This window comes from Filicampus tigris, chromosome 3 (genome assembly GCF_054856515.1).
Source record: "Filicampus tigris isolate MCC_2025a chromosome 3, RoL_Ftig_1.0, whole genome shotgun sequence".
NCBI classification, from domain to species: domain Eukaryota; kingdom Metazoa; phylum Chordata; class Actinopteri; order Syngnathiformes; family Syngnathidae; genus Filicampus; species Filicampus tigris.
The window spans coordinates 28,798,889-28,812,548 of NC_141219.1; the positions used below are offsets into that span (position 1 = coordinate 28,798,889).

The 13,660-nt window shown below is 40.6% G+C and overlaps 1 protein-coding gene across 1 annotated transcript in view; it reads left to right on the forward strand.

Annotated features, from left to right (window-relative positions):
- Positions 1-11,746, forward strand: part of dis3l (DIS3 like exosome 3'-5' exoribonuclease) — a 35,841-nt gene extending 24,095 nt beyond the window's left edge. The window contains exons 6-18 of the mRNA XM_086025418.1: positions 1,050-1,128; positions 1,296-1,475; positions 1,591-1,760; positions 4,498-4,659; positions 4,774-5,024; positions 6,196-6,288; positions 6,530-6,818; positions 6,944-7,179; positions 7,984-8,138; positions 8,303-8,481; positions 8,592-8,737; positions 9,197-9,368; positions 9,543-11,746. Coding sequence (XP_085881544.1) covers positions 1,050-1,128; positions 1,296-1,475; positions 1,591-1,760; positions 4,498-4,659; positions 4,774-5,024; positions 6,196-6,288; positions 6,530-6,818; positions 6,944-7,179; positions 7,984-8,138; positions 8,303-8,481; positions 8,592-8,737; positions 9,197-9,368; positions 9,543-9,878 — 2,448 coding nt within the window. The 3' untranslated portion in view covers positions 9,879-11,746. The remainder of the gene's footprint in view (positions 1-1,049; positions 1,129-1,295; positions 1,476-1,590; positions 1,761-4,497; positions 4,660-4,773; positions 5,025-6,195; positions 6,289-6,529; positions 6,819-6,943; positions 7,180-7,983; positions 8,139-8,302; positions 8,482-8,591; positions 8,738-9,196; positions 9,369-9,542) is intronic.
- The last annotated feature ends 1,914 nt before the right edge of the window (positions 11,747-13,660 follow it).

Genomic DNA, 13,660 nt, shown 5'->3' on the forward strand with positions numbered 1-13,660 from the left:
ACATCACTGACATGCCATCATCTTTAGCACACATTTTCAGACGTTATTACATTTTCAGGAAATTATTACATTAAATTACTACATTATCATAGGGTGCTACAACCTCTAAACTGTATTATTGCAATTATTTTAGCAGGCTGAGCCAACATTTCTCTCAAGTTTTTTTCCCCCAAATTCTGTGGCCCATGTGACTAGAACAACAAGAAGTGATATTTGTCAAGCACTGTCTCCCTTTAGAATTGAATTCAGAATCATTCTTCTCACCTGATATGGCACAAAATGGTTACGCAATTTTATACCTACGAGGTGTGTTCGAAAAGTGACGGTCTTGTGTCACAAAAGATACAACATATTTCAAGCCTACCCCTCCCTACCTGTTGCATTGAAGAGGAGCTACTGCGCATGTCAAACTTTGAATGAGTCAATGGGTAAAGATTTGTGCACCCCAGAATGGAATTATCTTACGAAATGAGGCAACGGAGATGAATACTTTACTCATCACTAACTGTATGCCATTTTTCATGTTGAAGTATATTTTGAAATATTTTTATTTTATTGGGTTGAGTATACTGGTTGTATGCACTGTAAATCCCCATCCATGACTTTGAATGAATGAATGAATTTGTTCTCAAAGTTGTCCTATTCGGGGCTCGTGATTCTTTGTCATCATTTCTTCCTATTTGCCGAAATTTGAATGTTTTTATTTATAAAATGGCTGTTTGTATGGTGGTAGTGGCACAGAAGAAAACCTAATAAATATATTCACTCCATTGGCGCAGTGATGTGTAATCTCCAATGATTGAAAGGGATTTCTTAAAAATAGGAGTGTACATGAAAGTCATAAGTATTACATTATCACAGCGCCATCTCGATAATGTTTTGCGTCTGACTTTCTTGTGGCCACTTTGCATGCAGAGTGAGAGTGTTGTTGTTGGTCAAACTTAATGTGTACCTTTATATAGTTTTTGCATTTCCGAACCATAAACATTTTATCAACAGAAATCTATCCGAGATCAACATTAATCTCACATTCCCCTCTTTTGGTTCAGGGAACTCTGAACGTCAACAAACACAGAGCACAGACGGAAGCTTCTGTCCGAACCGAGGGTCTTTCAAATAAAAATACAGGTGCAGTATTGCAGCAATGAAAATAGTTGTCCTTGTTTTATGATTCATTCTAAGCTAGATGGAGAAATGTTCTATACAGTGCATGTCTGTCTTTATGAGACGAGTAAGTTGACTGTCCGTGTGATTTACGCACTCTCCTATATTATCTGTCCGTCCATCTGCTGTAGAGCTGAGCAGCGAGGTGTTGGTGTATGGAAATAAGAATCGCAACAGGGCTGTGCATGGTGACATGGTCGTGGTGGAGTTGTTGCCCAAGAGCGCATGGAGAGGGAAGGTTAATACCCTGACAGAAGGACCATTGGAGGAGAAGAATGGAGAGGCCATCCAAAGTAAACCCATGCCTACAGGTGAGGCCTCTCATATGGAATTACTCAATGTTTTAGAGATGGTTTGGTCAAAAACAGTCCAAATTGTTTCCCTCGTCATGTTTTAATTCCAATGTCTGGATAATAAAACTCGCAGGGAGCGTTGTGGGGATCCTGCAAAGGAATTGGAGGGACTATGTGGTCACATTCCCTCCAAGGGAGAGCACACAGTCCCAGAGCAGGAATTCTCAGCGCATCCTGACTGTGCCTTGGGACTATCGCATCCCCAAGATCCGCATCAGCACACAGCAGGCTGACGCCTTGCAGGTCTGATTTGACTTTTACAACTTTTACTCCAGAGGAGTTTTTTGTAAATTAGATCAAGATTTGAACCGTTCATTTGATTTAAGTCTTCAACAACTTCAGCATCGTCAACAAGTGTTGACACCTGCCTTGGTCCCAGAATAATATGCCCATGAATCCTTGGCCATGAAGGCTCCCGCAGTTTGTGTTATTGTTGACAGACAAACTGGACCGGTCAGCTGTGCCTTTTACTTGGCCAGTGTAGTTAGCAACTCAGGGTCTAAACAGCTAACGCAATTCATTAAATTGCTGCTGTTCCCGACATATTTCACTTTAGTGCCACATGCTTCTCACTGGATGTGACTTTTTGTAACAGTTTGTGCTTCCCTGCGTGAGTCCCGCTTTTAAAAAGTTTGTAATGTCTTTAGCTTTTGGCTCATGGCCTCGTTTGGGACAAATGAAATTGTTTACATGAGAGCAGAGCTATTGCTTTGACACCTAGCATAGACAGATCGCAGTCACAATTTTTATGCCGCAGGCCGATTACTCTGGGGAACACAATTTATTGTTGTGTAAGGTCTGACTGCTGTTTGTAACAAATTTTGGGGCACAGACCAAAACTGATCTCACTTTTCTCAATCACGTCGAGTTTTTGAGCTATAGGGTCCTCATTTTCTTAAAAAAATGTCAAATAAATGTTTTATGTACCGTATTTTCCGGACTATAAACCACACTTTTATATAAGCAGCAGTGCTGCACCCACTCTATTAAAAAATAATAATAATGAAAAAAACATATACAAGCTGCACCTTTGTATAAGCCGCACCTATCGATGTTGAAAAATTTGATATTTACTACATTTATAGAACAATTTTGAACTGTAAATGTACATTTATGTACCTGAACAAATGATTTCCTAACAGTGCCTTTTAACACTGCAGCAACGTTGCTGATTGAAACGGAACAGAACCAAGAGAAAATAGGCAGTACTTATCTTCATTTCACTGCCCGCTGCCACTCCAGTTTGTCGGTTAACTTCCGCATACCACCTAATTCATAACCTATTGCATCGCGCCTTCGCCTGTTGAACTCCTCCACCTGCAGTCACATCCTGCTAATGACAATTGTGTTGTATTGTATTGTAATTCCGGTTAGAGCGCCCCTAGCGGTGGAAGAAAAATCCACAGAATAGCCGCACCTTTATAAAAGCCGCACGGTTCAAAACCTAGACTAGCGGCTTATAGTCCGGGAAATGAGGTAAATAAATCACTAAGATCTAATAGTTAGACGTCTTGAAAAAAAAAAAGCCTGATATGAAATATAACTTACAAACTGGCATTCTTACTACTGCTAATCAGTGGAATTTAGCTTATTTGGTAAGCTTTGGAGAAAAAACGATGTGCTGGAAAATGTTTGGAATCAACATGCCAATTCGATTTTTATCCAGCATAAAAATCGAAATCAACAGATTTATTTTTTGTTTTCAAATTGTTCCCCAGTGGTATGGTCTGCAACCGCATTGATACACAATCATTTCATATCCGTGTTGTGACGCATCGACTATATACGGTCATTTATTTCAACACTCCTGGTTGTGATCCTTTGCCAAATGCTGAGGACTAGATTATTCCTAATGAGCTCTAAAATGAGCCTCCCCCACTGCAAATACTTGATACATATTGTGCATATACTGCATATTCTGTCAAATATTCTGACTTCACAATACTCTCACATCTTGATTGAGTTGAATACATTCGTATAACATGAAAGGGACAAAATATTAAAAAACAGCTCTCAATATGCTGAAGTACTGTTCGACATCAGTGCAAACTACAACCACAATAAGCATCTTGGTCAACTAATACAAAACTAATATGAGTAATATATAACTTTGCATATGCAAAATTGCATTTGATTGTGCAAGTGTCCGGTGTTTTTTGTGTAGTTATCACACTTGTTTCACGTCATCAAGCCAATTTTAATGCACATCATGAAGACAACCCAAGTAAATGCAAAGCACAGTTTCTAAATGATGATTTTATTTATGAAAACAAAAACATCCAGACCTGGCGTGAAAAAGCTACACAACAGGCCCACCCCTCTACCCCCACCCACCCTCTTGTTAAGTCATGAGTTGTGACAAACCACAGATTTGGAAAAGCTGCGTTCAATTTATCTTGTCAAAGCCAGGCCTGATTATCACCAAAAATGTCAATTGTACTTGTCAGACAAAATATGCGACAAGACTGCAAAAAGATCCATGTAATGCCACATTCGGAAGAAATTCAAGAGCAAATGAGAAACAAAGTGATTGAAATGTTTTAGTTTGGAAAAGGATACAAAATGATTTCCAAGGATTTTTGGATAACAGCGATACACAGTCAGGCATTTTCCACAAATTGAGAAAACTGAAAACAGTGGCAAGCCTTGCCAGTAGTGGTCGGCTAACCCAAATTACTCCAAGAGTGCGACGGTGACTCATCCAGGAAGTTACAAAAGAACCCAGATTGATATCCCAAAAACTGCAGGCCTCAATTGGCCTCGGTATAGGACAGTGTTGATGACGCAATGTTAAGAAAGGCAGTGGGCAAAAATGGCACCCATGGGAGAGTTCCAAGGCAAAAACTACTGCTGACAAAAAAAAGAACGCAAAGGCTTTCCCTGTTAGTCAAGAAGAATTTTGATCCTCCCAAAAACGTTTGAAGAAATGTTCTGATGTTTAGCCAAACTATTTGTTACTTTCCTATCCGCTTTTGTCCAGGACCACAGAGTGGTGGTCCGCATTGATTCATGGGAAAGCACATCGCTCTTTCCTACTGGACACAGTGTTCGAGTTCTGGGTCGGGCTGGCGATCTTGAGACTGAAATACAGACCATCCTCATAGAAAACTGCATCCACGTCCCTCCCTTCTCCGATGCACAGGTCAGAGGACTAACTCCTACACGTCGATTTGTTTGTATTCAAATTACGTCATGAAATAGAAATGACACAGCGCTGTGACATTCCTATTTCATTTGTTTGTCTGGTTCTCCCCAGCTGAGAGAAATGCCCGCGATTTCTCCCGAGAAGCCGTGGAAGGTGGATCCTTCTCAGGTGGCCGAGCGGCGGGACCTGAGGGACAGCCACTTGGTGTTCAGCGTCGACCCCGCGGGCTGCGAAGATGTCGATGACGCGCTGTCTGTGCGCAGCCTCGCAGGAGGGAAGCTGCTGGAGCTCGGCGTCCACATTGCTGATGTTACGCACTTTGTTCCTCAGGGATCCCTAACGGACTTGGAGGCACATGCAAGGTGAGAGATTGGGTTGCTCCTGCAAAGTAATCAAGTAATTCCCGTTGGTCGAAGTAAAAACAGATTTCGGTTCATGGAGGAGTACGTCCACGCCGAGGAATGACCTCTTGTCGGTCATCTTCGGGATCTTTCTCTCCAAATACAGTTTGAGATATTTTCAAATTGCGGTGAATATACCAGGGTCAAGATAAATCACCGTCTTGCTGCAACACTAATTTGCCCTTTTTTTTAACACTCTAAAAAGTTTTCCTTTATGTGATTTGATAATGTTTCACATCAGAACAAAATGTTTTTTTTTATTCAGGGGCGTACATAACTTTTCGCGATTTTGGTACTCATTGTTTTCATTATGCATATTTTGTGACTTAGCTCATACAAAAGAGAGGAATAATGACTCATCATTCAAGAACACAGTAAGTAGAACTAAACATGCTATTATCCAGAGGTGGGCATTCCGTCAGACTGACGGACCGGTCCCTCACCCGTTTTGCTGACAATTGGCGAAATGACGTGACACCTTTTAAAAATGACAGACTGACGAATGCCGGAAGTGGGGTTTTATCCATCATTGTAATCATCACAAAATCACAAAACCCCTTAAAAATGACTAACTGACTGACGGTCTGATGATTACAGTTCAGTTCGCCGCGAAAAATGACGGACTGACAAATGACGGACAGGTACCCTGGGCGCTGAAGGATGACTAATGATGGACCAATACAATTTTGTAAAATGCCCACCTCCGCTAGTATCTAGCATCTAGTACTAGCATCTTTCTATTTAAATGGCTGCTCTTAAAACACAGTTGGAGTTGACTGTTGTAGAAATCATTTGAAAATGGAAACACTAAGATTCATAGAACTAGTGTTGCATATTTATTTGGGCTGCAACTGTTATTTTAGTAATCGATCAATCTGCCAATTAATCGGATTAAAACAAGTTTTAATTCCTATCTCTTATTTTCAAAAACGGGACATGATTTGACTATACACACTGTAATGATTCATCGAAAATCGATTAAAAATGATTCTCCCCGATTAATGGATTCGATGAATCGAAAATCGAGTTGATTAAATTTGTCTAGAAAATGATGTCTTGAAACGTTTTTTTCATTCCAGATGCCTAGCACATTTTGAATGTGTAGATCAAATTATGCTTTTGTGTGTTCCAGGGCTACAACTTACTACCTTGCAGACCGCAGGTATGACATGTTGCCAGCAATTCTCAGCGCAGATATCTGCTCTCTGTTGGGAGGACTCGACAGGTCAGTGGGAGTGTTGTATTTCACCCTGATTTACAGTGGACCCCGTTTTTTCTTGTTACATTACGTTTCATCGATGAAAATCCACAACGGAGAGACCTATATATGCAGTCTATATATTCAGACTTTCCTCAATACTTGAAAAAAAACTATTGCTTAAAATTCACTCTGCACACATTTGAAGTACTGCATATAATACACGCAATTTCTCGAAGTGCTTTTACTCCAAATGTCTTAAATCCAGGTATGCGATGAGCGTGCTGTGGGAGCTGGACGCGCACACCCTCGCTGTCAGCAATGTGTGGTATGGTCGCACCGTCATCCGCTCCTCCTACCAGCTCCACTATGAGCTGGCTCAGGCGCTTCTCAACGGCGAGCGGGCCGAGGTGCCGGAGCTGAGCCGGCTTAACTCCCTCGAGAAGGACGCCAAGTTGGCTCAGCTCACGCAGGCTCTGGAGATGCTGACCCACGTGGCGCGACACCTCCGGGCGCAGCGAGATCGAGGCGGAGCATTGGAACTGGAAGGGCTGGAGGTATGACTAGTGTGTGAGTGCGAATGCGTTGCACTTTGGAGCCACGTTGCCGGTATGATTTAGTTCACTACGGCTCTTCAACTTCATTCCGTAAGCACATATTTCTGGTGGTGCTTTGGCGGCAGGTGCGCGCACAGCTGGACAATGAAAAGAACATCACGGCTCTGGTCCCGCGCCAACCCCTGGAGATCCACGAGACAGTGGCCGAGTGCATGATCTACGCCAACCACTGGGTGGCGCGCAAGATCCAGGAGGCCTTTCCTCATCAGGCTCTGCTTCGACATCACCCGCCGCCACGACAGGAGTTCTTCGCCCAGCTGGTGGACAGCGCCAAGTGCAGGGGTTTCACCATCCATACCAGGTCGCTCGCAACAATTTCCCATTACGCTCGTCCACTTTTGTATCATGTTTCAGTTTTGGCTGTGGTGGTGAGAATATTTGTCGATGTTGGAAGCTCATGTGCTACTGCAGTGTTTTTGCAACCGGTGCGCATTAGTGTGCCACTGGAAATTTGGACATTGTTTTCCCCATTAAAAACATGATTTCCATTTTGAAACTCAAGACAAGTTATGGGTAAACCTGATTCTCAAGGTTTGGACAATATGCAAAAAAAAAAAAAAATGCTCTATCATCACATCAACGTAATTATTTTTATATAATCGTAGATGAATTATATTGGGCACGCCTTCCCTCCTACAGGAGGCTGCCATGTTTCACTGCCAATTTTGTGCTACGGATAGTTGAAAGAGACAAACTTAGCGAACAAAGTTCCTCAGCATCATGACTACTGCATGTGTAACAAATGCAATGCACTTACTTCATGACTTGAGAGAATATTAGAGGTCGTTTGTGATGACATTTTTCTTGCACCTCTGCCGTGCAAGTAAAATGTCAATCATGCTGTGATTTTTAACAACTTTTCCAACCCACCCGCAACAATTATTCAATTATGGAACTTAGCCCAAATGTAATGTCACATAAGCTCTTGTGGGCAAGAAGAGTAAACAATAAATAAAGAAAGAAAATACAGAAATGAAAATGAATGTGAAATATCAGAAACAATACGTCACCGGATTTTAACCAACATGCATCAGATTCAGTTGAGTAGGATTGAAGCCCCCTGTTGTAAGCTCTTTGCCGATTTCTCTTGTCTGTGTCTGCGTAGGTCCAACAAGGCTTTAGCTGAGTCTCTGGACCAGGCTGTGGACCCCCAGGACCCACTGCTGAACAGGCTGCTCAGAATGATGGCCACCCATGCTATGTCTCAAGCAATGTATTTCTCGACAGGTGCCGTTTCCCAAGACCAGTACTACCACTATGGTACGCAATACTTCAGCCTTGTCTTAAAACAATCGGATACAGGTCGCATATGGGTCAAAAAAATCCAATCTGGGTCGCATTTGCCTGCGGTGTGAGCCCAGCCCTAGAGGCAATGTTACATCAAGTTACTTACCATGACATAGTGCATAAATGCCACTTTGCAGGTTTGGCTCTGGACCGCTACACACATTTCACGTCACCCATTCGTCGCTACGCCGACATGGTGGTGCACCGCCTTCTGACAGCAGCCATTGATGTGGAGAGTCGGCGGAACCCTGCTAAAGCGCTAGCCACGAACAAGGAACTGGAGGAATTGGCTCATCATATCAATAAGAAGAACAGGGTCAGCTGTTTTGTTTCTCCTCCAAGATGACTATTTCACACATTTGATTGCACTGAAGAGAATCTTTAGTTGCGTATATTCAGGAAATGACTGACATGTGACGTTTCCAGGCAGCCCAGCAGGTGCAGAAGTTGTCCACTGAGTTGTTCCAGTGTCTGTATTTCAAAGAAAGGGACCCTCACAAAGAGCAGTGCTGCGTGGCCGATGCTGTCATTTACGCCATCCGAGACAACGGCGTGTTGGCGTTTGTGCCGCTGTAAGTTTCCAACTCGGCTTTACGTGGTGCTTCTGAAGTCACATTTACCACGCAGTCCGATTTGGCTCAAAATCGCCACACGGCTACTGAGCTGGCTATATCTCAAATATGTGACAAACTACTGCTTTGCCGCCACGTTATACACTTCATTAACATTTCTAATCAGCATTCCTACTGATTCCTGTAAAAAAAAAAAAAAATCGAATTCTATGATGCTGTGCTGCTCAGCACCATGGCCACTATTCTAATTTTTTATAATTAATCCTTGCAAAACCCCTGAATACTTTAGAAAACCAGAACGAGACTCGATACATAAATGTTAACATTATTGTTCTTTGAAGGGACAAAACAGATGAAATTATGAACGATTACAAATAAGCAGTTTGTAACATGAATGAATAAAACACGACGACTCGGTCTCGCTGTCACGGCGTCACATCCGACATGTTGCGTGCGTAGGTACGGCATGAAGGGGCCCGTGTACCTGAAGAACCGAGAGGGTCAGGTGATCTCTGCGGGACAGGACGGCCGCTGCGAGTGGCAGAGCGGTTCTGTGCGGCGCTATCCGGACCGCATCACCACCACGTCCGCCACTGGAACCACCACCGTCACCCTCTTCAGTCACATCACCGTAAGTCACCAAAGGATGGATGTTTTTCTTAGATGTTTTGAGCAGCCATAGCACAAATTTAAAACGGCAATTACAGCACTGATTTGTGTCCGCTATTATATCTTCTCACAAGCGTTCCCCGTTGTAATAATTGAGGGGTGATGCAATCCAACTGGAGTTCCGTTCTTCCCTCAGGTTCGTATTTCCATACAGTCGTCACGTTGTCACGCAGACAGCGTCAGCCTTGAGCTCGTCGTCAACAGGCCGCACCAGAGTGTGACGCTCCAGCAGGCTCAGTCGCATGGCCGCAGCCAGCTAGTTCAGGAGGTGGTGCGCTTAGCCCAAGAGGCGTCGCAACAGGCTCTGGGGGAGGCCACCCGGCAGCCCAAACTGTCCAAAGACGAGAGAGAGTTCTGCCAAAGCAAAAGTCCCAACCTCTACTTAATCTTGGAGGAGATTCGAGAGCTTTCACTGATGGACCTGGAATGTACGACTGCAGCCTTGAGACAGTCATGTATGCTAAATGCCTGATCGTACGTGGACTCAAAACACTGTTTTCAGACTTTTTAATTTTTTTAAACAGAAAGCCTACATGTATTTTTAAGTATATGTTCAGTTAGTTACAGTATGTACATATGAGTGATACAATGATAAGCAGTCATGTTTTGCAGAGCAGAATGAATTGATATCCTCTTTAGATAAATCAGCCATTGTGGTTGTTGTCATGAAAATGGTTTGAAACCGTACGACATGTATTTACTACTTAATGCATGTGTTATTTTAGTGTGGAAGCAAACATGCAACGCCTGACAACTTTGATTTGGTTTATAGTGTAAGTGTTATGCTTCCTTCTGATCATCAGTTAAGCAATCTTGTCAGGAAAAAAAAGATAATTGCTTGAAATTGCTAACCGCTGACACTATGACTACGTTTACATGCAGTCAATATTAGCGTTCAGGTCAAAATTCCGATTTCTGAAACAATCGGAAGAACCCGTTAACATGAATGAGCGGACAGTTAACTCCTGCGTTTGAATAAGCCTTTATTTTAAAATCCTTTTTTTTTTTTTTTTAAATTAACATTACAATGCAATTTAAGTTGCACATCTTATGAAGGATCTTACAATCAGTTGTAGCAGTGCAAATAATATCAAAATACCAATCTTAAATAACAACCAAATAAGAATACACAAAACCAAAATAAAATAAAAATGAAATACCGGACTAAAACGCTAATATGCCGGGGGGGTAAAAGTTTACAAGAAAAAATTGAAATGTTTACAGATATTCAGCGTTCTGACAGCCTTTTGGTTTTGAGAAAACTGTATAGATTTGATGTATTGCTTGATCTCACAATGGAAAGCAACAAAATGAATGCTATTATGCATTAATTTACATCTGTGGATGTAAAATTTAGCCAGAAAAATTATAAGATTGATAATAAATGTTTTGTTGGGTTTTGCCTTATTTGACTTATTGTAAGTCATAGAGACCAAGCAAAACATCTTTCCAAAACAACTGAACATCCTTATCAAAATTATTAGCAATAAAATTACAAATATCAGACCAAAAACTTTTAATAATAGGACACAGCCAAAATAAATGAGTTACTGTTTCGGTATCCATAGAACAAAAGGAGCATTTTACATCAATGTTTTTTTTTTTAATCTTTTTACAGTGTGTTCATTGGAGGGGTAAAATCTATGAATTAACTTAAATGAAATTTCTTTAACTTTGTTGGTCAACAAATAAGCATTGGGCAACAGCCATACCCTTTTCCAGTCAATGTGTTCCACATATTTATTCCAGTACGAAATCACATATGGAATAGTCATGACTTCTTTTTTGAACAAAGTTTGAATGTAAATAATATATCTTTGTTGTCCCAAATAAAATATGTATGAAGTGAAAAGTTATGCTTGAAAATGAGAGACCATGAAAGGAAAACCTGACGATGAAAGGATGACATTTTTATAAGGATCTTTTCAATATTATAGTTACAGGCCAATAAAAAGTTTAAGCCACCCAGTTTTGACAAAATATGAAAAGGTATGACATTCCATATAGAGTTGGGATTAAAAAAAAAATGTTTCAGCCAGTTTATCTTGAATGTGTTATTTAGAGTGCAGAAATCTAGAAAATTTAAGACACCATTTTCAAAGTCATTTGGTAGAACAGATTTCTTCACATGGTGAGTTCTGTTTTTCCATACAAAGTTGAAAAGTAGCTTGTCAATTTCAGCAATTATTTTTTTATCCAAATGCAAGGACAGAGAAGCGTATGTTAAGCGAGAAATGCCTTCTGCCTTAGAAGAATTCTACCTCTGTGAGAGAGATCCCGTAAGAGCCACTGGTTTAGCTTCTTTTTTTTTGTTCTTTCAATAATAGGATTGGAATTCATCACAGATCTTTTTTTTGTTGGTCTTTAGTAATTTTGATACCAAAGTAAACCAGTTCATTTTTTACTGGAATACTACAGATGAATGTTTTCAAACAGTTATTGATAGGCATAATTTCACATTTAATTAGATTTAGATTCAAACCAGAGGCCTTGGAAAACGTATTTATAGTACTTATAGCAATGGAGACTTGGTTTTCATCCCTTATAAAGAGTGTCGTATCGTCTGCCAACTGAGTAATAATAAGCTCTCTGCCTAAGATGTTGATACCATTCAATTCGCTAGATTTGTTTTGATCCGCCAAAAGCTGAGATACGAGTAGGAAGAGGTACGGTGAAGCTGGGCATCCTTGTCTAATGCCTCTGGCGACATAAAATCTGGGAGACGTGCTACCTGTTAATTTAATTGAGCTATTACTGTTTTTGTATAGAGTTTTTATAGCTGAGAAAAAATGTCCTCCAAAACCGAATTTCTTAAGGGACTGTAGAATGAATGGGTGTTCAACGGTATCAAAACTAGTCTTAATCTTCTGGCTAATAAAAGAGCCATAATTTTATAATCGTTATTAAGAGGAAAATTGGGCGCCAATTAAGAGTAGTTTGTCCTTATTTGGTTTAAGGATTAAGACAGTTAGTCCTTGGGTCATTGTAGAGGGAAGACATCCATTACTAATGCATTCTACAAAAACTTTATGTAAAAAAAGGAGTGACTCCGGAAGCAAAAAACTTATACATTTCAGAGACTTGCCCATCAGGTCCTGGAGATTTATTGTTTTTAAGTTGATTTATAACATCCTGTACTTCTTGAGGGGATATAGGCCTGTCGCACATAACTGTGTCCGTCTCACTTATCATCTTAACTGAGAGGGAATATAGGAAATCCTCGGCAGCTGCAGGGTTACATTTTGAGCTGTACAGCTCTTTATAAAAATTTGAGCAAAAATCTGCTATTTTGCGCTGATCCTCAATAATAGTTCCATTAATGATTAATTTATCAATATTATTATTAGTGGAATGATGTTTGTCAAGGTTGAAGAAATAATGTGAGTTTTGCTCCCCCTCTTCCAGCCACTCAGAGCGAGACCTAATGAAAGCTCCTTTTGCTTTTTGGCGGTATAAATCGTCAAGTTTAATTTGCGAGAGAGAAAGTTCCTTCTTTTCTTCTTCTGTTAGGGAAAGAGGGTCTTTATTGTATAAGTTAGCTAAGCAAGAGACAACCTTTAACGCCTCTTCTTTCCTGTCTTTTACTGCTTGAGCACCACTCTTTCTAAGGAATTTTCCCATCTCATATTTTAAAAGTTCCCAATTAAGACCGCATCGGTTTTCCTGGTTTGCTTTAGACCAGTAGAGTGAGATCATATTCCTAATTTTACTTAGAATTTCTGTCCAATGTAATAATGAACAATTAAGCTTCCAGTTGCTCGAAAATGAGGTCGGTGTGGGACCAGCAGAGATATTAACAGATATGTATGTGGCTTTATGGTCAGATAACGGTGTTGGGCAGATGCGAACATCAACAGTATTCCTGTTTAAGCTATCAGATATCTGCCAAAAATCTAGTCTAGACTGCTTAGAGCCGGTTTTATTGCTCCAAGTGAACAAACTGCTATTAGGATTCTTCATTCTCCATATATCTTTCAAATTAAATCTTCTCATGAGGTCAGTTACGAGTGCCTCTTTATTATTATGCTGAGAAGGTGGTAGTTTATCAGCAGAGACATCCAATATAGTGTTGAAATCCCCTCCCACCAGTAGTAATGCATTTGGGAAATTAGTAAACCAACCCGTAAGAATATCTTCAATGGATAACAAAAGTATTTTATTTTCTTTCTTCGTATTGTGACCGTAAATATTGGAAATTAGGTAAATTGAGTCATTATGTTTAATAATTTGGCATATGAAGTGACCGTCTGGATC